The sequence below is a fragment of the Diabrotica undecimpunctata genome, chromosome 4 (assembly GCF_040954645.1).
Source record: "Diabrotica undecimpunctata isolate CICGRU chromosome 4, icDiaUnde3, whole genome shotgun sequence".
In the NCBI taxonomy this organism is placed as follows: domain Eukaryota; kingdom Metazoa; phylum Arthropoda; class Insecta; order Coleoptera; family Chrysomelidae; genus Diabrotica; species Diabrotica undecimpunctata.
Window position 1 is genome coordinate 121,261,651 of NC_092806.1, and position 25,845 is coordinate 121,287,495.

Consider the following 25,845-nt stretch of genomic DNA (forward strand, 5'->3'; position numbering starts at 1 on the left):
TAGAACCCTTAACACCTTAAACGCCACACTGCATAGTAAAAAAAAGTTATGTAGGCCAAAATATTAAACACATTTAAAGTATTAGTCTATGAATTTTTAATAGATAATATGCTTTAGTTTGAGTACAAAATCTTACATTTTTATTGCTTTTTAGAATTATTATAAGTGAGGAGCACGTGTTTATCTTGTAGCCACAAATATCTTTTGGATTCTTAGAACCATGTGATGCACACTTGCTTCTCGTATAAGACAAGAATAAACCTGTCGTAACTTGTTTATTTTATACGTTACAGTCTTTAGACGAATGCATTACGTGTTACTTATTAGTTAATTGTCGGTAGGCGAGGTTGTAGTGTGTCTTATCAGTTCCAATGTCGTATGAAAACGAGCAGAAGCGTTTGCAAAAGCTAGTGGAAGAGTTTATTTCAGATGAAGACAGTGATGACAGTGTTCGGGATGAAAATTTTGAATTAGATAGTGATGACGAAATAAGTAGTTATTCGTCAAATCAAGGTATTCCGGAAAGCAAAAGACCAAAAATGCAAAGTAATTTACAAAATTTACCTTTAACATCACAAAATTCAAGAACAGTAGACGATACCATTGCCAGATGATGAAAGTTCTTCAGAAGACGAGGACATTGCGATTGATGAAAACTCACCTTTAATATGGAAGAATGTAGATAGTCAGAACTTGAAAATATTACATTCAGTGTTCAAGACTCAGGTAACAAAGCTGAGTTTTTTGAGATGTATGATAAAACTCCCCTTGGCTATTTTCAACTATTTGTTAATGACGATATTATTAAGTGGATTGTGCAAGAAACTAATCGATACGCTCATCAGAAGTTGAATATAGGTGGTCACGGTCCAAAAGATAGAATTCGTAATTGGGTAGATACAAATAGAGGAGAAATAAAGACATTTTTGTACATTCTTGTCTGGATGGGATTGCAAACATTGCCAAAGTTGTGTTCGTATTAGTCAAAAAATCCATTATACGAAAGCAAAATAAAGTGTCTTATATCGCGTAATCGTTTTGAATTAGTACTTGTCAATTTACACTTTAGTAACAATGAAAATAGTGACAAAGAACTTCGACTGTATAAACTATCATCCCTATTGGAAAAGTTGGTATCTAATTTTCAAACAGTTGTAGTGCCGGGAGAAGAACTCTGCATTGATGAAACTGTAGTTCCGTTTAGGGACAGGCTGTCATTTAGACAGTATATCAAGTACTAAGAGACATAAAATCGGGGTGAAAATATACAAACACTGCTGTACCTGGTTATACTTATGATCTACAAATTTATTGTGGTAATGATAAAACTGAAAATATGTCAGTTCCGGATAGTGCTGTGTTTCGTTTAGTTAATATCTTATTAGATGTTGGACTATATACACAGATAATTTTTATACTAGCGTTACATTAGCACATAGGTTGCTAAACAAAAATACAAATTGGGTGGGAACTTTGAGCCAAAACAGAGAAATTAATCCGAAAGAAGTGACAGGTGCAAAATTAAAGAAAGGGTAGATTATTGGGATGGAGAGTAACACAGGTGTAGTAGTAACTAAGTGGAAGGACAAATGCGAAGTGCTTATGCTAAGTACAAAGCATACTGCTGAAATGGTAGACGTCCACCAAAGGGGAGGATTAGGTGAAAAGCCAGTTTCTATTGTCGACTACAATAAGAGCAAAGGATTTATAGATATATCCGACCAACTAAAGTCTTACTCTACAGCATTACGAAAATCAGTCGGATGGTATCGTAAAATAGCAATTGAGTTCCTTCTAGGGTCAGCTATTGTCAACGCGTATATAATTTACCAAAAAATAACCAACAGTACCATGTCTATCACATTTTTCAAGGAAGAGTTGGTTTGTCAACTGGTAGATTTCTCTAGACTAACTAATCTAGAGCAACAGCTGCCACATGCTCGCAAAGGTCACCATATAGAGGAAATGCAAAGTTCGGCCAGAAGATGTCACACGTTACGCAAAAAATTCAGCAGATAATGGTAGAAGTATTATATTTTTTTATTTATTTCTTAACCAGAAACATGTATTGCTAATTTTAAAGGGCATTTACTGATCTTTGTTTGTTTCGACATTGTTTTCATTTTTATAAATGCTTGTCTTGCAATTTCAATGCATGTCCTTATTTCGCTACCTTGGTCATTGTTTTCATTTACCCAGGTTCCCAGATATTTGTAGTTATTCACTCTTTCTACCTGTTTTCCCTCGATATCTAGCCTTCCTACTGTATGTTGCTTAGAAATAATCATGAACATGGTTTTCTTAACGTTCATTTGTTGTCCATATTTGATGCTGACTTGATGTAATCTATTTACTAAGAGTTGCAATGCTTCTAGACTGTCTGCAAAAACAGCGGTGTCGAACAGAAATGTTCTGTTCACATCTAAATGTTTCCAAAACTAAAATTCTAGTATTTTCAAAGATACCAACATACATTTGTACATTTGTACGCCAAGGGACAAATAATATAACAGGTAACTTCCATAAAATATTTGGGAGCAAATATCAACAGCCAGTGTAACCCAAAAAAAAGAAATTTTATCAAGAATCGAACAAGCTAGGAAAACACTCATGAACATGAAAAATTTTTTACAAGATCGGACTTTAGTCTAGAGCTCAGAATTCGAATGATCAGATGTTACATTTTCTCTGTTTTGCTGTATGGCTGTGAAAGTTGGACAATGGACTCTGAAACAGAAAAAAGAATAGATGCCTTTGAAATGTATATTATACAGACGGATGCTGAGAATTCCATGGATACAAAAAGTTACTAATGCTGAGGTACCTCGGCGCGTGAGTAAACAAAAAGAATTACTCAGCATAATCAAAGAGGAGAAAGTACGATACTTGGATCATGTGTTGAGAGGTGAAAGATATGAACTATTCCAAATCATATTGGAAGGTAAAGTGCAGGGCAAAAGATCCTGAAGAAAGACCTGAGAAGATGGTTTGACCGCTCATCCACAGAAATCTTTCGTGCAGTAGTTTCAAAAGCTTCAATTGCCATTTGAATCGCCAACCTTCGAAAGGAGACGGCGCAACAAGAAGTGAAGCAAGTAGTTTGAAATCACATTTTCAAACTACCTGCTTCACTTCTTCTTGTTTCACCTGCTGGAGAAAAACCGCATAAGTGTGAAATTTGTTTTAAACTTTTAATACCATTATCTTGGTTTTTTCCTCACGTTAATCTTCATTCTAAATGCCCAATAAGCATTATTTAGTAGGTCCAAGACTTTCTGTAAGTTTTTGTCTAGATATTAGAAATTTGGTTTCCATTAATTTTTATTCATGTGGAATAAGCTCCAAGCCTAAGAATCCAAGGCTTAATTTAATGTATCAAATGACCATGATAGTCGAATCTTCAAGAAGCAAAAATGCTAGATAAACCCCGAGATACCTGGAGGAGGATCACTGACACGGAAGCAAGAAACATTTGTAACGAGTTTCACATAATCTGTGTGCTGCTCTTTCCAATTTGTCCATTTTACAGAAATAATCTGAGTCATCCATATCCGTTGATAACACATCTGATTACTTTGAGTTCAGTTATCTAAAAGCATATAATTAGAAATAAATATTTGCAAAAAAGTATATATGTATAATATAAGAGTATTTTTGCGCAGCAGGCAAGAGGCTGTAATAACCTTTTTGGTTTTGGATTCTTTTTATAATGAAAATATGTTGCATTTCAAAAAAGTTGGATGGTTGCAAAAAAGTCTGATAACAAGGTGGTATCTTTGAAATTAAAAAATTTATAATTATGTATGTAATTGTGTGATACGCAATATCTTGGAAATACTTTTTAGTGTTTATTCAAAATGTAATTTTAGACAAATATTCTACAATACTGTAACGGGTTTAATAAATCGAGCGGTTCTAATTTATGCAAATCTATTTATTTTCAAGCTTACAGTATGGTACTATCTTATTAACTAAACTAAAACTAACAACAGCGCTCCTTAAATACAGAAGTCGTTATTTTCTAGAATAATCTGGAATAGTCCACCTCTATTCTCGCTTATTTGATCGCCTCGATCTGTAAAAGCAGCTTCCCACGATCGGCGATATTGCGGACCAGCGAGCACCGAGGCACCGTGGGAAATGTCTCGTCCGTGGTAGCACAGGCACGTCTGTGCTGGTGCGTCGTACCCATCGAGAGTCGGTAATATCAAAGGTGCGGTACATGCCCGTGTGACGTGATCCGAGCACGTCCTTGTTTTTAACAGACAAGTGCCAGTCAGAAGTTGTTCATTCGCTGACACGAGCAGTAGGGTGTCCCGTCTTTGCATAAAAAATTTTTTTTTTGAGCTACACTATCGCAAGAGGTATCCAAATTTGCGTAATTTTCCAGAGATTACGAAAAATGTAAAATAAATACAATAGCATGTCACCTTTAGGGCTCTACTAGACTTTAAAGTTTTGTAAATTTTACGTTTGTACAGATCTAAATCATATACTTCAAATAATACAAAAATTATATTTAGAAGATATTTTATTATTAAAATTAATGAGAAAGGTTCAAAACAACTTAACAAACAAAATAGATCCTATATTTGATGACAAAAACTTAAAAATTTGAACTTATTTTTGTGTCCAAAATTTGTCATTTCTTCCCAAAACTCCAACCTGATTCTGATAACGCTACCTCTAGAAGTAGCACCAGTTACATTCTGCGAGGTCTCTGTAATCAGTTTAACACATCGTTCCACAGATTGTGTGTGGCAGGGAAAGTCAAAAATATACAAGCTTTTATCTTTTACCATGATGTGAAGGTCCTCAGTAAAAATATGCCGAAGAACCGGCGATGTTGTAGCCTGACAATCCTGACATTCGTGCCACATAATAATATCGGTGTAATCTTAAGCAGAGAAGTTAATTTTTGGTGTTTTAAATATTTTGCGTTTATCGCTACTTTCAGTGTCTCTATTTTTTTTTTATTCTTCGCCATGCCAGTTCCCTAACCCTAATGTGATCTCTATCATCAAACAACATACTCACAAGTTAGTTTTCTGGGTGGGCAAAAAAGGCATTTCTTTCGATAATGGTATCCACAACAGATCTTAGATTTTCGGGTAGAAATCGAGAGTACATAATTAGTTGAAAAATATGCTTCGCTCCATCTTTTAAAGACGCTTTTTACTTAATTCTGAACCACATCGGAGCATATACTTTAACAACATAGTTTATAAGCAACTGTAAATTTTCTGATGGATTAATCGTACTTACATAAAGTCTGAGTAGACGATTAGCAGTAGTAAGCCATCTGTAGTGCGCCATTTTTCCAGGTTGACGGTTTGCCAATTCAGGAGTACAGAAACCGGTTAATACTGCTTGACATATTTCATATATGTATTTTTGATCTGTACTTAATTGATTGACCACATTTTTTGGCAAGTCAGGCAAATTACCATTCACAGCACAAAAAGTCACGGTGGGTTTATTTTCACAAGCAACTAACTGTTTTCCAATAGGTCCGGAGTATTCTCTAGGACCCGAAGTAGAACCATCAATGGTCAGGAACAAGTGACGAAACGGTAACTCATTGGCATGAAGCAAACAAACGCACCATTGTAGCGGTCTCTCCAAATACTCCTCTAAAGATTGAATCACACCACCCTTCCAGCTAATATTAGTTGCAGTTCCATCACATCCAACGCAAATTACATCATCTAAATTCAAACTTTGACCCTCAAAAAAAGTTGTGATCGAAGTAAAAATTCCATTTGCAGTGCCACGACTAGGCATTGTATGTCCCAAATAAATTGATGCGGGTTCTGATAACAATGAGATGTGTTCTTCCAAAATCTCTTTGCGATGGTAACGATTCCCCATTTTCTTATTTATCAGGGTCTTGTCCTTTCTTCCATCAAAGTAAATGCTATTTACAACAATACCTGCAACATCTTTTGAATCATCTCTTCTGGCTTTACATACAGCTCTGTGGATTTTGTTTTTATCAATAACCAGTCTCAGATCTTCGGTAGAAACCAAACCCACGTCAACCAAAACGGCAGAAGCACTAGCAGTAGCAGATCGCATCGATAAACTGTATCTATCACTGACTTTAGCAACTGTTGGCAATCGCAACGTATTTCTATTAAACGTATAAGTCGACGGTGTCTTTGTTGAGAAAGAGTCAGGCACTGCTTCTTCTTCTTCATCACAATTTGCTGATATAGAATCGGTCGTTTGAGTAGCACACAACTTTTTTGTTGCCCTCATTGATTCTTCTGATGTAACCAAAGTTCACAGAATTCTCTAAACTTTAACGGAACGTATAATACGACGCAATATTATACAATCGTACAGTACAATCTCAATTTATTTTAGTTCAGGAGCCGAAAAAATATTATCACAAAAATGAAAATTTTTCCAAACTTTGAAGATCGGTAGAACCCTTAAGATATATTTTTATTTTATTTTTAAAAATACTGTGATAATCTATTTGTAATTACATAAATTGTAAGAGGTCTTGCATTAAATAATGTTTTATATTTAGTTCAGGATGCGAAATTAAGTATAGTGAAACATTACCATAAAAATGACAATTTTTCAAAACTTTAAAGTTCGGTAGAACCCTAAAGATATATTGTTATAATTTTTTTTAAATTATTGTGATAATTTACGAGGAATTACCCCAATTTTAAGAGGTCTTGTATTAAACAAAAACAAAAAGCGATTTTTCGGGACACCCTAACGAGCAGTTGTCTGTAGTGTTGTCAAAGTTGTTTTGCACTTTTTTGCTAAAAAGTGGACAAAGTTATTTTTAGTTTTTTAAATTTGTATCAAAATGAAACAATTTTATGGAATTCTACGGCGCCAGAGCGTAAGAACCGGAAGGATATACATATATATATATATATATATATATATATATATATATATATATATATATATATATATATATATATATATATATATATATATATGCATGGAACCGAATAAAATATCAATTGAAGAATAGTACTATTTCGATGAAAGACTTAAAAAAGAAGAGAGACAATTTACAGAAGGCAAAAAACAAAAGTAGAGACCTATACAGACTGTAACGGACCGTAGGAAGAGCTCTGTCTGCGGTACGTTGCCGTCCGTGCTAATCGGCCATGCGCGATGATCTGTAGAATCGCCGATCGTAGGAAGCCGCTATAAGCCGGTCGATACATCTTGAAGATTCTCGGAATACGCATCATCGTTCCGAGAGATGCAACCGTTATATGGGATACTTCGAAATTAGCTTGTTCGTTACAATACATAGAAGTGAGTAATTGGACTAAATAATAATTTCTTCATTACCATAATTACCAGAAAATCTGAAAATAAGGTGTGATATCTAATTAATGACCTGGTAGTTTTTTAACATACCAGAAAAGTAATAGACATTGAGTGTTACGAACTGTCATTAAGCGATAAGGAATAAGATATAATAGAGAAATAAACTTAGAAAGGTCAATTTGGGCTACGGTTTTTCACTTTACTTTTATTTCTGCAATAATTTTCCTGTTCCGGTAAAATATTTATGGTTGGTTTATATTTTAGGTTGTCCCCAGGAGGAGAACAAAATGAAAATTATGGAAACAATTCATTCGTCTCATAAAGAAAAATATACAAGTCAACATGCTGAAGCAAAAATATTAACTAAAGATATGGAAGTTGGGACTGAACAAAGACCCTACAAATGTGAAATTTGTTGCAAGCAGTTTACTCAAACAAAATACTTGAAACAACACTTGCTGATACATACCAGCAATTGCATATTAGAAAAACCTTTCAAGTGTGAAACTTGTTCAAAGCAGTTTATTACTTCAAATAAATTGAAAATACATTTGAAAAGGCACACTGGAGAAAAACTTCACAAGTGTGAAACTTGTTTAAAACAGTTTATTACTACAGACGAGTTGAAAAGGCATTTGAGAAGGCATACTGGAGAAAAACTTCACAAGTGTGAAACTTGTTTAAAACAGTTTATTACTACAAGTGATTTGAAATCACATTTGAGAGTGCACACTGGAGAAAAACCATATGAGTGTGAAATTTGTTTAAAGCAGTTTATTACTAAAAGTGATTTGAAAAGGCATTTGAGAACACATGAAAAACCTCACAAGTGTGAAATTTGTTTTAAACAATTTAGTGAAGGGGTTAGATTGAAAACACATTTGAGACTGCATACTGAAGAAAAACCGTACAAGTGTAAAATTTGTTTAAAGCAGTTTATTACTACAAGTGATATGAAAACACATTTGAGAGTGCACACTGGACAAAAACCATACACGTGTAAAATTTGTTTAAAGCAGTTTATTACTACAAGTTCTTTGAAAAGGCATTTGAGAACACATACTGGAGAAAAACCTCACAAGTGTGAAATTTGTTTTAAACAATTTAGTGAAGGGGATACGTTGAAAACACATTTGAGACTGCATACTGGAGAAAAACCGTACGAGTGTGAAATTTGTTTTAAACACTTTAGTGTTGTAAGTAATTTTAAAAGACATTTGGAAACACACACAGCGGAAAAACTGCACAAGTGTGAAACTTGTTTAAAGCAGTTTACTACTACAAGTTATTTGAAAAAACATTTGAGAATACACACTGGAGAAAAACTTCACAAGTGTGAAACTTGTCTAAAGCAGTTTATTACTAAAAATGATTTGAAAGTACATTTGAGAGTGCACACTGGAGAAAAACCCTACATGTGTAAAATTTGTTTACAGCAGTGTATTACTACGAGTTCTTTAAAAAGGCATTTGAGAACACATACGGGAGAGAAACCTCACAAGTGTGAAATTTGTTTTAAACAATTTAGTGAAGCGGATAGATTGAAAATACATTTGAGACTGCATACTGGAGAAAAACCCTACATGTGTGAACTTTGTTTAAAGCAATTTTCTAGATCAGGTCATTTGAAAACACACTTGAGAGCACATACTAGAGAAAATCCTTAAAAGTGTGAAATTTTGTTGTAGACAGTGTTCTCGTAAAAATATTGAGAAAATACATTTGAGGATGCTTGCGGTAAACTGTAATATACATACCTAAATACACATATTTTAATTTTATGTAATATATTTTTTATAATAACTGGAGAATGACTTGGTCAATTTTGATTTTAAAATATTTGCATGAAATAAAATAACATATATATATATATATATATATATATATATATATATATATATATATATATATATATATATATAATTTAACAAAATAAAATGAACTAAAATTATATTTATAAAATCAAATAAAATTCTAAAAAAAATTATGAAAAATTATACAAAATTATAAAAAACTAAAAAATTATTAAAATTAAATCAAATTATTTAAAATTAAATATAATTTAAAAAAATTGAGCAAAATTATAAAAATAAAATCAAATCAAATTAAAAAATTTAATAAAATTAAATATAATTAGGTAAAATAAAATTATAAAAAGTTATAAATAATTATATCGATAAAATTGAAATTGTATAAGATGAATAAATTCCATATTATATTTAACAAATTTTGAAAATTACTAAAATCAGTAAACAAAATTTTTGAAGAAAAAAATTTAATATTTAAAAACAAATGTGTAGTGTTATTATACAAAATATTAATAATTCAGTAGATAATAAGCAGACATAATAGTTATTTATGCACTAAGGGTGTTACTAAGATGATTACCTCCGGAGAACAATATAATTCAGTCAGAGAGCCTCTGGCCCGAGGGATAGATGTTGCTGGATAATCGTAATCATCCGGTAGCAGCAGTGGTACAACTGCGGTCACTGAATAGTTTACACCTTCATTTTTACATTGTAATACTGAAAAATCGCAGTGTCGTACGTATTTACTAAATGTGAAAGTGCTTGTCAAAAATTTCGCACGGCTTGAAAAATAAAATAAAAAACTATATAATATAATAAAACTATATATACTATATAACACACACGTAAACACACGAAACAAGACAGAATTAATGTTGATAATCTACGCATTGAAACCGTTGCGGGAGAGTATAGGAGACAAATGGACGAGGAAATGGAGAGCCTGGAGGTGGGGGAAAATGTAGAGGAACTGTGGACAAAATATAAAACATAATAACTGAGAAAGCAACAAAAATATTGGGGAAAACCAAACCAGTTATAGAAAACGAATGGTTTGACAAGGAGTGCCAAGAAGCAACAGATAACAAAAACAGGGCATACCTAAAGACAAATCAAGCTGGATGCACAAGAAGAGCAAAGGAAGAATACCGGACCCTAAGAAGAGAAGAAAAACGATTACATAAAAGAAAAAAAAGACAATTTGAGCAAAAGCAGTTGGAAAGCACAGAATGGCTAAGAAATCAAAATGAAACTCGAAAGTTCTACAGAAATCTAAACAAAATGCGCAAAGAGTTTAAGCCAAGAATAAGGAGCTGTAAGGATGTAGAAGGAAACATCCTAAATGATACGGCCTCAATCCTAAACAGATGGGTTGAATTTTTCGATGCAAAATTTAATGGCCATCATATCGAAGAAGCAGATAACACCCTAGCAAATCGAAATGATTGGAATCCTTTCAACCCAAACTAAAGACCACCTACCATCGAAAACGTTGCCCAACCCATTAAAAAGCTTAAAAATAATAAATCACCAGGAATTGATCAAATTTGCAGTGAGCTCTACAAGAATGGTGGCGATGCCCTACTACAGACACTGCATAAGCTTTTACTTCTTGTTTGGCATAATGAGACCATGCCTTGTGAATGGTCTCAAGGCGTGATATGCCCGTTACATAAAAAAGGTGACCAGCTGCAGTGTGACAACTATAGAGGTATAACCCTGTTAACAACTGCTTACAAAATACTAGCAAATATTCTCTACTAAAGGCTGCAAGTTTACACAGTGGGCATAGTTGGTAAATATCTAGCTGGATTCACTCCAGAAAAATCAACAATTGACCAGATTCATTCAATAAGACAGATTCTCGAGAAAACATTAGAATCCAATATTAAAACCCATCACCTATTCGTCGACGTCAAGGCAGCATACGACAGTGTCAAGAGAACGGTGCCATACCAATCAATGCATGAGTTTGGTATACCAGAGAAACTTATCCGACTAACGAGAATGACAATGTCTAACTTAGAAGCCACTGTTAGAATACAGGGAGAGAATTCTAGATCCTTTGAGATAAAGGATGGACTCAGACAAGGGGATGCTCTGGCTTGCCTCCTATTTAATATTGCCTTAGAAAAGGCAGTCCGAGATACACGAATTAGGGATGGCGGTACTATTTACAATAGATCGATACAAGTCTTAGCATATGCTGATGACATTGACATAATAGGGCGTTGCAAGCGAGATGTTGAGCAATATCTCCTAGAATTGGAAACAGCGGCGAAACAGGTCGGTCTAGTCATCAACGAAGACAAAACCAAGTACATGTTGGTTACAAAGGATCCGATAGCAAATGAGGAACGAGAAACAGTCTTTGGAAGTCATACCTTTGGACGTGTAGACAACTTCACATACCTTGGATCGCTATTGACTGCTACCAATAAAACAAGCGAAGAAATCAAAAGACGAATAAATCTTACAAATAGGGCATACTATGGACCCCAAACGCATTTCCACTCAATAAACATTCAAAGAAGAACTAAAATTATTATATACAAAACATTGCTGAGGCCGGTCCTCACATATGGAGCAGAAACATGGACTCTAACGCAGAAAGATGAAAGACTTTTGGGAATATTTGAGCGTAAAATACTCCGCAAAATATTTGGAGCTATAAACGACCAAGGGCTGTGGCGCAGAAGATATAATTTTGAATGTATCAGCTCTTTGATGAGCCAGATGTCATAACGTTCATTAAAACACAGCGACTTAGATGGGCTGGACACATAATACGAATGCCAGAAAATACGATTGCTAAAAAGCTAACCACAGGAACACCTGTAGGAAAAAGAAGCAAAGGCCGACCGCGAATTAGGTGGTTAGATGGAGTTGAAACCGACTTACGGATATTAAAAATCAGAAGATGGCAACATGTCAGAAACCGAACAGAATGGCGACGAATCTTAGAGCAGGCCAAGATCCACAAAGGATTGTCGAGCCAAAGATGATGATATATACTATATATAATAAAATAAATAATAAATTAAACGTGTCCAAAATTTCTAGAACACATTTGAATGACGCGCAAAAGATTGGTGCTATCTGTGAACAAAATATTGCAAAGTTGTATTGACAATAATGGGGCTTCCACCAAATATTAATTGTGTTACTGTTTATCATTATTAAATATATCATTATAAAATAGATTTAAAATAAAATGGATAGGTATAACCCAGACTTCCTTACTTTTGTTATTAAGAACATAATCCATTTTATTCTAAAAAAATTCTATCTATAATTTCCATTTTGTTAGATATTGTAAAAAAATTTATTTTATTTTGATTTTTTAATTTTAATCAACTTATTATGGATCCACCACTGCCCACTGGTAATTAACGTCACTTTACGTAAAAAACACGTTTAAACGAGGTAAACATTCAAAAAATTAGCTACTAGATATGTAAGGCCGTAAACTATTTAATGGCAGCTGTAAATATAAATTTTTATTTTTCACTTTACATAATATAACTAAAATTGAGACCATCGAGTTGGAATCTATGGAGAAGCTATGAGCATATTAACGTATGTACTAAAAACGGCGTAGGTAGGCGTGGCTAACTGTGATATCAATATGGCGGTGGGATCATGGCCGGACTCAATAATATTAAAACTACTATAAAAATATGATTAGTTATTCAGAAGATTTAATCATAATCTAAAAAAGTGCAATACATTTTTAATAAACTATGATTTATTTATCCCGCGGTAAACACTAAAAACACGATATATTATACATAAAGATAAATTAATACAGTCAAATACTATTAATTTATTCTCTGAAGTACGGGCCATTACTTTGTTTACATATTTGTATACTAACCTGTAGAACGTTATTCCTGAAGATTTTTTGTTAACATTGCTTCTGCCACTGTAACTACCTTGAGAACAAGAAACCATTATTATGCACTATCACAATATATGATTACAGTTTTCATAAAAGTATTATAAAACTAAAAATATTCGAAAAACAACAAACGTAAATAAACATATACGATCTGTCAAAACAATATGGCCGAAGTGAGGTCGTTTTTAGTCACGTGATGCCCTCTCCATAGATTCTAACTCGATGATTGAGACGTTTTTACTAGTTTGATATCTACTTGTCTATCGCAATTGTTGATATTTTGACGTTTTATGGATTTATATTCAGTTGTGGATTTACAGTAACTCACAGCTTAAATATGCAGTAGCTATTTCATAAAACTAGCTTGTGTCATTGGCTCAATATTTATTAGAAAAAAATACATACTGAAATTAAACTACTATACTAAAACAATTTTTAATTGAAGGCGATTAATTGGTAATATCGCACTTAACGAAGCACTTAACGTTATAGCAACGAAATCATATTCCACTTATCATTTTTACCGAGCAGTACCAAAAAAAAAATTAAGTATTTATTTAAACACATAAGTAATTACGTAAAAATTAAATCTAAGACCGATATAATTTTTAAATTATCATGTGTACTTTGACAGGTATCTTATAGTTGTATAACAAAATAAATTCAAATTTTATTGTTATTATAAGAGTATCTAATACAGTACTTCAAAAAACAGAAACCTTTACAAAATACTTAGTTTTTCATTAGACTAAATCTGAAATTTTAACATACGATCTTGTCGTTACACTTAATTCTCTATTTATAGAATTGCTGTCTGCTGTAAAGGTTATATTTGTTTTTTTTTTCTAATTTGATTTGAATGGAATTGTTTATTTAAACACATAAGTAATTACGTAAAAATTAAATCTAAGACCGATATAATTATAAAATTATCATGTGTCTTTTGACAGGTATCTTATAATTGTCTAACAAATTAAAGTAAAATTGTATTCCTATTGTAGAGTACGTAATACATAAGTTCAAAAAATAGAAAACTTTGGAAAATAATTATTTTTTCATTAAACTATACAATCTGAAATTTTAACATACGATCTCGAGATTACACTTCAGTCTGTATTGCTGTGTGCTGTAAAAGTTACATTTGTTGTTTTTTTAACTTGATTGGAAAGTCTCCTTGTGTTTATTTGTTTTATATTCCATATAAATTAAAATGAAGTAAGCTAAACTATTATCATGTGAATGCGTGTATATAGTAGTGTATTTGTTTATTTGAGTAAATTTTTGAAATATGTAATGAATATGGCATTAACTACTAAAGAGTTAATAGCTTTGTTAAAAGAAGATTCAGATTGTGAAAATGCTGACTCAATGTGGGTTATGTGCCGCGTAATTATATGAAGTTTTCGATGTAGCAGACATTGATGATAATATTATTTGCGAATAATCAATAAAGTCGGATATTGCAGGTATATATAAAATACAAGTGATTGACGATTCTAATTATGATATTCCTCTGAACCACAGATAAAACGTCCAAAGAAAAAATCAGGCTAAAATAGTAAAGCCAAATTTGTCTCAAGTTATTATTATCAACAACAGATACTTCTTCGTACTCAGTAGTAATTCAACATCAGTCTGATTGATATTTAGTTAGACAATACAAAAGCCGACCATGGAGGCAAGTCATATATTGAAATTTTTTCACTCTTTTTTTGATAAACAAGTAATTGAGAGCATTCTATATTTTACAAATATTTATGCATCACAGAATAACCGTCACGATTTTGAAATGAATGACATAGATTTGAAAAATTTATTGGCATATGTATATAATCTGGTTTACGTTCTGCTTCAAGTTGATATATATTGGTCGAAGGATGAGGATAAAGAAGTGCACATTATAAGAGAAAGCATGAGCTGACATAGATTTATATTTATAATTTATAATAGTGAAGAAACCGCTACATCAGTGTCAAACTTGGTACATGGACATCAATCTAAATTTGCTTTACCAGATGAAACCAGATTCGACAATATTGGCACATTACAAAAAAAGGCGATAGTGCAAGAACGTCGGATGTGCAAAAGTAACACTATTTATTTATGTAAAAGGTGTAGAGTGCATCTACACCCCAAAAAAATCTTTTTGGTTGTAAATTAGTCCTAATTTATGTTTTTAATCCAATGTAATAAATGAATTGTCAAATTTCTCTTTGTTTATTGTATCGCCCTAATGGCGACATATTATATATATAAAAAGAATAAACTTACCCCAAATTTACTTTATTTACCTTAATACTATTTTAAAGTTAATAATAAAGTCTATTTAATAAATATATTCTCAAGAAATAAAACACACTACTCCTATGTACATATTGAATGTGGAACGAATAAACTAAAATATCATACTTCTCTCATTCCCATTCTTTCTAAGGACGTAAATATATATAGACCAGCGAACTGTTCATAAGTTTACCGATGTTTACCGAGTTTACTAATGTTACGGGGGCAAATTTTATGGGACTAACTTATGTTTTCACTTATTTACAGAGGCGAATCATACACAACAAAAATGACCCCGGTAAGAATTTACTTCTGAGATTTCGCACGGTTGCCGTTAGCTCTTAGTTCAATTTGTAGATTAGTCATATTTAATTGAAAATTGACGTCTTTTAAAATAGTAGAAGCTATTTTTTGAGTTTCAAATATACCATACTTAAATAACAATAAATATTTAATTATTTGATGTAAGATTTTGATGTCACAGCTAAAATGATGCCATTTTTAAAATAAGAAAATTAATAAAGAAAACAAACTCGACGCATTGAAAAATGATTGCTATTATTTTGTAGGTCCTCTTTCACTATCAATTACAGCCGGCAGTCATCTAGGCATTAATTCGACCAACTTTCTAGTCTACTCTGGGGAAATTGTGTCCCAAGCTTAAGTAATTTTTACTTTCAATTGAGGGGAGGGTGGTCCACAGTGAGACAAAAATTATATTTCTTCAAATAGAACTCGAAAATTTCAAAAATTAATTTTTTTAATTTAACTACGGTTTAGATGCCTATTTACGCCAACAACACAATAGATTAAAACTGAAAAAAAAACCTAACACAAATTGTGAACAAGCGTTTATTTTTTTATGAAAACTGTCTCATTGTGTACCTCTTGCGAGGCACAGTACACAGTGGGACATGGGTATTTCAGTTTCCTTATCGAACATCGAGTCCCTTAACATAACTTGGAAAGAGTTGGGGTGAGCTGGGAATACAGACAGAATCTTTTGGATGCCCTGTAGTTGCAGAAATAAGTTCAGCTGTTTCACATAATCTGTGTGCTGCTCTTTCCAATTTGTTGATTTTACAGGGATGCCTCTGATTACGCAGAGCTCAGTTTTCTAAAAAAATATAGCTAGAAAGAAATACTTGCAAAAATTTAAGAGTGTTTTTCTGTAGCAGGCATTAGACTGTTACCTTCTTGTTTGGTTGCTTAAGGTCTGCAGATCTTTTCTGTTTTGTTTTTGGGAAACAAGGTTGCAGTATTTGAAATGAATGAATATATAATTATGGAATTGTGTGATACATTACTAAAACACATATTTTTTCCACTGCTAAATGATATTTAATTGACATAATGAAGATATACTTGAATATAATTAAAGAAAGTTTATGCATTATTGTAAAATATTATTTTACAATAGATAGAAGTGAGTAATTTAACTAAATAGCAATTTCTTCATTAACATAATTACCAAAATGTCTGACAACAAGGTGTTATATCTAATTAATGAATTGGTAGCTTTTTAACATATCAGAAAAACAGTAGTACACATTCAGTATTACCAACTATCATTAAGTGGTAAAGAATAAGATCAAATGGAGGAATAAACTTAGAAAGATCAATTTGGGATTTTACTTTATTATATTCCTTTTTTCGGCAATAAATTTTTTGCTCCAGTAAAATGTTTATAGTTGGTTTGTATTTTAGGTTACCCGCAGGAGGAAAAAAAACCAAAAGTTATGGACGTGTTACATTCGTCTCAAGGAAAATATACAGATCAACATAGTGAAGGAAAAATATTAAAAAATATGAGAGTTGGGACTGGGCAAATACCTTGCAAGTGTGAAATTTGTTTAAAGCAGTTTGTTAGTACAAGAAATTTAAGAAGACATATGAGAATACACACTGGAGAAAACCTGTACAATTGCGAAATTTGTTTTAAGCAGTTCTTTGAAGCAATTGATTTGAAAAGACATTTGAGAATACACACTGGAGAAAAACCACACAAGTGTGAAACTTGTTTAAAGCTGTTTACTACTAAAAGTGAGTTGAAAGTACATTTGAGAGTGCACACTGGCGAAAAACCGTACAAGTGTGAAACTTGTTTAAAGCAGTTTTTCACTACTACAAGTAGTTTGAAAAGACATTTGAGAACACATACTGGAGAAAAACTTCACAAGTGTGACATTTGTTTTAAACAGTTTAGTGAAACAAGTGATTTGAAAAGACATTCGAGAGTGCATACTGGAGAAAAACCGAACAAGTGTGAAATCTGTTTTAAACAGTTTAGCAATAAAACTATATTGAAAGTACATTTGAGAGTGCACACTGGAGAAAAACCGTATAAGTGTGAAACTTGTTTTAAACAGTTTAGTGAATCAAGTACGTTGAAAGTACATTTGAGAGTTCATACTGGGGAGAAACCCTACAAGTGCGAAATTTGTTTAAAGCAGTTTATTTGTATAAGTGCTTTGAAAAGTCATTTGAGAACGCATACTGGAGAAAAACCTCACAAATGTGAAATTTGTTTTAAATACTTTCGTGAAGCAAGTCATTTAAAAAGACATTTGGGAGTGCATACTGGATAAAAACCATTCAAGTGTGAAATTTGTATAAAGAAGTTTATTACTAATATTGATTTGAAAAGACATTTGAGAGTGCACACTTAAGACAAAGCTTATATGTATGAAATTTTGTTGCAAGCAGTTTTCTCGAAAATACATTTGACGGTGAATGGTGAATTAAAACAATTGTGGTATTTGTTTTAAGCGGTTTTCTCAAGTATTTAATATAAAACTGCATATGAGGTTGTTCACTGTTGGCACAACAACTTTGAAACAACATATCATAAAACAAAAATTTACTTTAATCATTAAATTCATTATATTATTACTTCTGAACTATCAGTGGTCCTTATCAATCGCCTTTCTCTGTTCTGGGTCCTCCTCTTCTCCTAATTTTATTACTTCCTGGAATAATTCTACTTCGACTTTATCTCCACTCCTTCTGTTCTTACTACCGTCATCGTTATTTTAAGTCAGCCAATATGTATTATTCTACACCATGATACTATGACTAAGAAGACAAGATATTGCGCATAAGTCGTGACGTAATTGGAGAGTTGCACTTCGTAATGTCAGTTTTTTGTATGTATCAATAAATAATCTTTAATAAATAGTTTGGAGATATCCTTTTGTGTACGATTATTGTAATTATTAAACCTTTATTTAATATTATTATTTTGCTAATTGAATAATTTCATGACAGAATGCATACAAATCCCATTTAACTTTAACAAGAATTCAAATTCTACTCTCCAATGACGGCATGCGCGAACACGACCGATTTTGTGCTACAGGGAACATTCTGTCTTGTTAGTCATGGTATCATGATTCTACACCTTGACATCACGGAAAAATGTCAGCTTCCAATCAACTTTTATTAAAATTTCGTACCAATACTGCAAATTTCGTTGTAATGTGGTTATTAAATCAAAATTAATTAAACGGAAAATCAAAAGTTTTTGTCCAAAATCGGAATTTTAAGAAGAAATACAGAAAATTGAAGAATTGCTTAGTAAAAAGTTCATATTTTTAGGTTTTTATTATTGTTTAACCATAATTTAAGTTTAGGGTGTCTTTTATTACAAAGATCAAAAATGTTTTTATGGATTCTAATCTGTTTTTATATAGAATAAGCAATTTATAAATCCAACCAACTTAACGAAAAACTATTTTTTTATCATTGCCCCAGTATTTTTGAAATTGTTTTATTTTTATTACTTCATACTTGTTTCCTTAATTTTTTTGAAAAATGGCAATGTCTCGATAGGATTAGACAGAATTCTCCGTACTTATTACCAGTAGCGCACTTAGAATTTGCCTCTGGGGGGGTTTTGGTTGGTCACCGAATTTTTTTTATGATGTTAGCTCCATTTTGGGTCCTTAAAATGTGTGAGTAACAGTGTCGGAATAGGGTCCTGGGAGGGGGGTTTAACCCCAAAACCCCCCCCCCCCTGGGTGCGCCACCGGTTATTACTCTGCTGATCTTCTTTATATATAAGCCCCTTAAAGCACAGGTGGTGTAACTCTATTTTCCATTAATTTTAGTTAAGGTCTAAATCGTATTCCGCAACAAGTATTTTATATTAACACAAATAGTGTAAGTTTTGTCATATAGTATAATCGGTTCGCTATTCCCAGTCCGAACGGTCTAGTGAATTTAGTAATTTTTTTTGCGAAGTTAGTTACTTTTTGACAGACTAAAAGTGGCTGGAAATTACTATACAACCAAGCACACGTACTTCTAACCAATATTAATAGTAAACTAACTAAATAGTAACCAAAATAGAACTTTGCGAATTACCGACAATAAATATTTATTTATCTGCACCATATAATAAATATTTATGTTAAATTATTACAACTAAAATATATTTTTTAAATATATACTACCCAAAATTTGATGTGTTTAGTATACACTTTCACTATTTATAATAATTCTTCTTTTTTTAAACAAAGTAGTATGCAATAGTAGGATACTTTAGCTATTAATACTGAGAAGTAGGAATTGTTGTGTGGTAGGTTTCCGACAATGAATCTGTCAAAATATGCCCGAGCTAAGCGAATGGAGTTTAACCATGTAGATAGGCAACACATTGGGTGTTGTCAGTGAAGTCACCTATCTGTTGACAGCCAAAGTGAAGTACAAGGGATATACACCACTGTTCCTGCAACTGCTTTTGTTTTCACACCTGTTTGTGGATGTTAGTTTTTGATTAGTGTTGCCCAAATGCAAGAATAAGACGAGACTTAGACAGTCTTGGTCTTGCGCCAATACAGTCTTGGTCTTAGTATTGCACTCCCGGTCTTGGTCTTGCAGCAAGAGTCTTGCAGTTACCCATTAGTATATTGCTATTTATTTAACGTTACTTTAAATCTTAGAAGAACGTAACAGAGTAAGTACATTTTAAGCTTGAATTAACATAGTCATAATAAAACCAACCAAATTAATAAATGTCCAAACAACTGACACCGGGTGGGGTTTGAAGCGACGATCTAAGCAATCTGTGCCTTTGCTCTAACTAACTCAGCTATCTACCATGCCCCACGGAAGTCAATCTGTTTCTTAACAAACGTTTGCATTTAATAAGCTTACATGTGCTAAAACATGGTTAAAACACAAAAAAAAACAAATTAATAACATAAAATTGACTGTATTAAAGTACACTATCTGTCTAGAAAGGGATTGATGGATCCCCCCATGTATGTAATGGAAATCTTAAAAAAGATTGGTATGTGGCAAAATCCACATACATATATCAAGGGCATAGATTCTTTAGGTGATAAGATAACAAACTATAATCCACTTATTAAAACAAAATAAGTGTTGTTAACTCAACTTAGCTCTACTTTTATATAAAAACTAACTTGAAAAAATAAAGAATAGCGATAGAAGAGAAAAAGCAATGATAAACAAAAGAAGTAAATTAATAGATAGAAGTGAGTAATTTAACTAAATAACAATTTCTTCATTAACATAATTATAAAAAGTCTGACAACAACGCGTTATATCTAATTAATGAATTGGTAGCGTTTTAACATATCAGAAAAACAGAAGTAGACATTCAGTATTACCAACTATCATTAAGTGGTAAAGAATAAGATCAAATGGAGGAATAAACTTAAAAAGATCAATTTGGGCTACAATTTTATTTTATTTATTATATTCCTTTATTTCGGCAATAAATTTTCTGCTCCAGTAAAATGTTTATAGTTGGTTTGTGTTTTAGGTTATCCGCAGGAGGAAAAAAAACCAAAAGTTATGGACGTGTTACATTCGTCTCAAGGAAAATGTACAGATCAACATAGTGAAGGAAAAATATTAAAAAATATGAAAGTTGGGACTGGGCAAATACCTTGCAAGTGTGAAATTTGTTTAAAGCAGTTTGTTAGTACAAGAAATTTGAGAAGACATATGAGAATACACACTGGAGAAAAACTGTACAATTGCGAAATTTGTTTTAAGCAGTTCTTTCAAGCAATTGATTTGAAAAGACATTTGAGAATACACACTGGAGAAAAACCACACAAGTGTGAAACTTGTTTAAAGCTGTTTACTACTAAAAGTGAGTTAAAAATACATTTGAGAGTGCACACTGGGGAAAAACCATACAAGTGTGAAACTTGTTTTAGACAGTTTAGTGAATTAAGTACATTGAAAGTACATTTGAGAGTTCACACTGGGGAGAAACCCTACAAGTGCGAAATTTGTTTAAAGCAGTTTATTTGTATAAGTGCTTTGAAAAGTCATTTGAGAACGCATACTGGAGAAAAACCTCACAAATGTGAAATTTGTTTTAAATACTTTCGTGAAGCAAGTCATTTAAAAAGACATTTGGGAGTGCATACTGGAAAAAAACCTCAAGTGTGAAATTTGTTTTAAACGGTTTAGTGAAGCAAGTAATTTAAAAAGACATTTGGGAGTGCATACTGGATAAAAACCATTCAAGTGTGAAATTTGTTTAAAGAAGTTTATTACTAATATTGATTTGAAAAGACATTTGAGAGTGCACACTTAAGACAAAGCTTATATGTATGAAATTTTGTTGCAAGCAGTTTTCTCGAAAATACATTTGTCGGTGAATGGTGAATTAAAACAATTGTGATATTTGTTTTAAGCGGTTTTCTCAAGTATTTAATATAAAACTGCATATGAGGTTGTTCACTGTTGACACAACAAATTTGAAACACCATATCATAACACAAAAATTTACTTTAAACATTAAATTCATTATATTATTACTTCTGAATTCTTGCAGTTCCCATTTGCTTCATTCATATCACCCTCTGCATCTTCAGCTATTTTTAGTTGCCTATCTAACTGATCCTCACTTCTTAATTTTATTCATCATCATCATCATTGTGGCTTTACAACCCTGCGTGGGTCCTAGTCTCCTCAAGAATTGCCTCATTAAGCGTATCTCCAGCCGTCCCTATCAATCGCCTTTCTCTGTTCTGGGTCCTCCTCTTCTTCTAATTTTATTACTTCTTGGAATAATTCTACTTCGACTTTATCTCCACTCCTTCTGTTCTTACTACCGTCATCGTTATTTTAAGTCAGCCAATATGTATTATTCTACACCATGATACTATGACTAAGAAGATAAGATATTGCGCATAAGTCGTGACGTAATTGGAGAGTTGCACGTTCGTAATGTCAGTTTTTTGTAAGTATCAATAAATAATCTTTAATAAATAGTTTGGAGATATCCTTTTGTGTACGATTATTGTAATTATTAAACCACCTTTATTTAATATTATTATTTTGCTAATTGAATAATTTCATGACAGAATGCATACAAATCCCATTTAACTTTAACAAGAATTCAAATTCTACTCTCCAATCAACTTTTATTAAAATTTCCTATCAATACTGCAAATTTCGTTGTAATGTGGTTATTAAATCAAAATTAATTAAACGGGAAATCAAAGGTTTTTGTCTAAAATCGGAATTTTAAGAAACAGAAAATTGAAGAATTGTTTATTAAAAAGTTCATATTTTTAGGTTTTTATTATTAACTATACTTTAAGTTTTGGGTGTCTTTTATTACAAAGATCAAAAATGTTTTTATGGATTAAAATCTGTTTTTATATAGAATAAGCAATTTATAAATCCAACCAACTTAAGGAAAAACTATTTTTTATCATTGCCCCAGTATTTTTGAAATTGTTTCATTTTTATTACTTCATATCTGTTTCCTTAATTTTTTTGAGATATGGCAATGTCTCGATAGGATTGGACAGAATCCTCCGTACTTATTACTCTGCTGATCTTTATGGATGAGCCCCTTAAAGCACAAGTGGTGTATCTCCATTTTCCATTAATTTTAGTTAAAGTCTAAATCGTATTCCGCAACAAGTATTTTATATTAGCACAAATGGTGTAAGTTATGTCATATAGTAGCCATGTAGATAGGCTACACATTGTGTGTTGTCAGTGGAGTCACCTATCTGTTGACAGTCAAAGTGAAGTACTAAGGATATACACCACTGTTCCTGCAAGTGTTTTTGTTTTCACACGTGTTTGTGGATGTTAGTTTTTGCTTAGTGTTGCCCAAATGCAAGTACAAGACGAGACTTAGACAGTCTTGGTCTTGGTCTTGCGCCAATACAGTCTTGGTCTTAGTATTACACTCCCGGTCTTGGTCTTGCAGCAAGAGTCTTGCAGTTACCCATTAGCCTATTGCTATTTATTAAACGTTACTTTAAATCTTAGAACAACGTAACAGAGTAAGTGCATTTTAAGCTTGAATTAACATAGCCATAATAAAGACCAACGAAATTAATAAATGTCAAAACAACTGACACCGGATGGGGTTTGAAGCGACGATCTAAGCGATCTGTGCCTATGTTCTAACTAACTCAGCTACCTACCATGCCCCACGGAAGTCAATCTGTTTCTTAATAAACGTTTGCATTTAATCAGCCTACATGTTCTAAAACATGGTTAAAACACAAAAAACCGAATTAATAACATAAAATTGACTGTATTAAAGTAGATTACCTGTCTAGAAAGGGATTGATGGAACCCCTCCAAATATATGTAGTGGAAATCTTAAAAAAGATTGTTATGTGGCAAAATCCACATACATGTATCAAGGGCACAGATTCTTTAGGTGATAAGACTATAATCCACTTATTAAAGCAAAATAAGTGTTAATAACAATCTTAGCTCTACTTTTATATAAAAAACTAATTTGAAAAAATAAAGAATAGGTAAAAAAGCAATGATAATCAAAAGAAGTAATTTAATAGATAGAAGTGAGTAATTTAACTAAATAACAATTTCTTCATTAATATAATTACCAAAAAGTCTGACAACAAGGTGTTATATCTAATTAATGAATTGGTAGCGTTTTAACATATCAGAAAAACAGTAGCAGACATTCAGTATTATTATACCAACTATCATTAAGTGGTAAAGAATAAGATCAAATGGAGGAATAAACTTAGAAAGATCAATTTGGGCTACAATTTTACTTTATGTATTATATTCTTTCTGTAATATTCTATAATTTTGTGCTCCAGTAAAATGTTTATAGTTGGTTTGTATTTTAGGTTGTCCGCAGGAGGAAAAAAAACCAAAAGTTATGGACGTGTTACTTTCGTCTCAAGGAAAATATACAGATCAACATAGTGAAGGAAAAATATTAAAAAATATGAAAGTTGGGACTGGGCAAATACCTTGCAAGTGTGAAATTTGTTTAAAGCAGTTTGTTAGTATAAGAAATTTAAGAAGACATCTGAGAATACATACTGGAGAAAAACCATACAAGTGTGAAACTTGTTTAAAGCTGTTTATTACTAAAAGTGAGTTGAAAGTACATTTGAGAGTGCACACTGGCGAAAAACCGTACAAGTGTGAAACTTGTTTTAAACAGTTTAGTGAATTAAGTACATTGAAAGTACATTTGAGAGTTCACACTGGAGAGAAACCCTACAAGTGCGAAATTTGTTTTAAGCACTTCCTTCAACCAATTGATTTGAAAAGACATTTGAGAGTACACACTGGAGAAAAACCATACAAGTGTGAAACTTGTTTAAAGCTGTTTACTACTCAAAGTGAGTTAAAAATACATTTGAGAGTGCACACTGGAGAAAAACCATACAAGTGTGAAACTTGTTTTAGACAGTTTAGTGAATTAAGTACATTGAAAGTACATTTGAGAGTTCACACTGGGGAGAAACCCTACAAGTGCGAAATTTGTTTAAAGCAGTTTATTTGTATAAGTGCTTTGAAAAGTCATTTGAGAACACATACTGGAGAAAAACCTCACAAGTGTGAAATTTGTTTTAAACAGTTTAGTGAAGCAAGTCATTTAAAAAGACATTTGGGAGTGCATACTGGAGAAAAACCTCATAAGTGTGAAATTTGTTTTAAGCAGTTTAGTGAAGCAAGTAATTTAAAAAGACATTTGAGAGTGCATACTGGATAAAAACATACAAGTGTGAAATTTGTTTAAAGCAGTTTATTACTGTTGGTGATTTGAAAATACATTTCAGAGTGCGCTGTGGAGAAAAACTGTACAAGTGTGAAGCTTGTTTTAAACAGTTTGGTGTCGCGGATAATTTGAAAACACATTTGAGAGTGCACACTTGAGACAAACCTTACAAGTATGAAATTTTGTTGTAATCAATTTTCTCGAAAATACTTTTGAGGGTGCATGGTGAACAATTGTGATATTTGTTTTAAACAGTTTTCTCAAGTATTTAAATGCAGCTGCATATGAGGTTGTTCACTGTTAACACAACAACTGTGAAACAACAAGCAAAAATTTACTTAAACATTAAATTCATTATATTATTACTTCTGAATTCTTGCAGCTTCCATTTGCTACATTCATATCACCTTCTCCATCTTCAGCTATTGTTAGTTACCTATTTAATTTACCCTCACTTCTTAATTTTATTACTTCTTGGAATAATTCTACTTCGACTTTATCTTCATTTTTTCCTTTTTTACTACTGTCATCTCTAT

General features: G+C 32.2%; 1 protein-coding gene across 2 annotated transcripts in view; it reads left to right on the plus strand.

Annotated features, from left to right (window-relative positions):
• The window catches only part of LOC140439944 (uncharacterized), a 45,286-nt gene extending 19,744 nt beyond the window's left edge, over positions 1-25,542 (plus strand). Inside the window, exons 2-3 of one of the 2 annotated variants that reach the window (XM_072530135.1) lie at positions 21,098-21,433; positions 24,426-25,542. In XM_072530135.1, the coding sequence (XP_072386236.1) occupies positions 21,098-21,433; positions 24,426-25,303 (1,214 nt within the window). In that variant the 3' untranslated portion in view covers positions 25,304-25,542. Of the gene's footprint in view, positions 1-7,575; positions 9,125-21,097; positions 21,434-24,425 lie in introns of those variants that run through there. The other variant, XM_072530133.1, reaches the window with a different exon arrangement.
• The last annotated feature ends 303 nt before the right edge of the window (positions 25,543-25,845 follow it).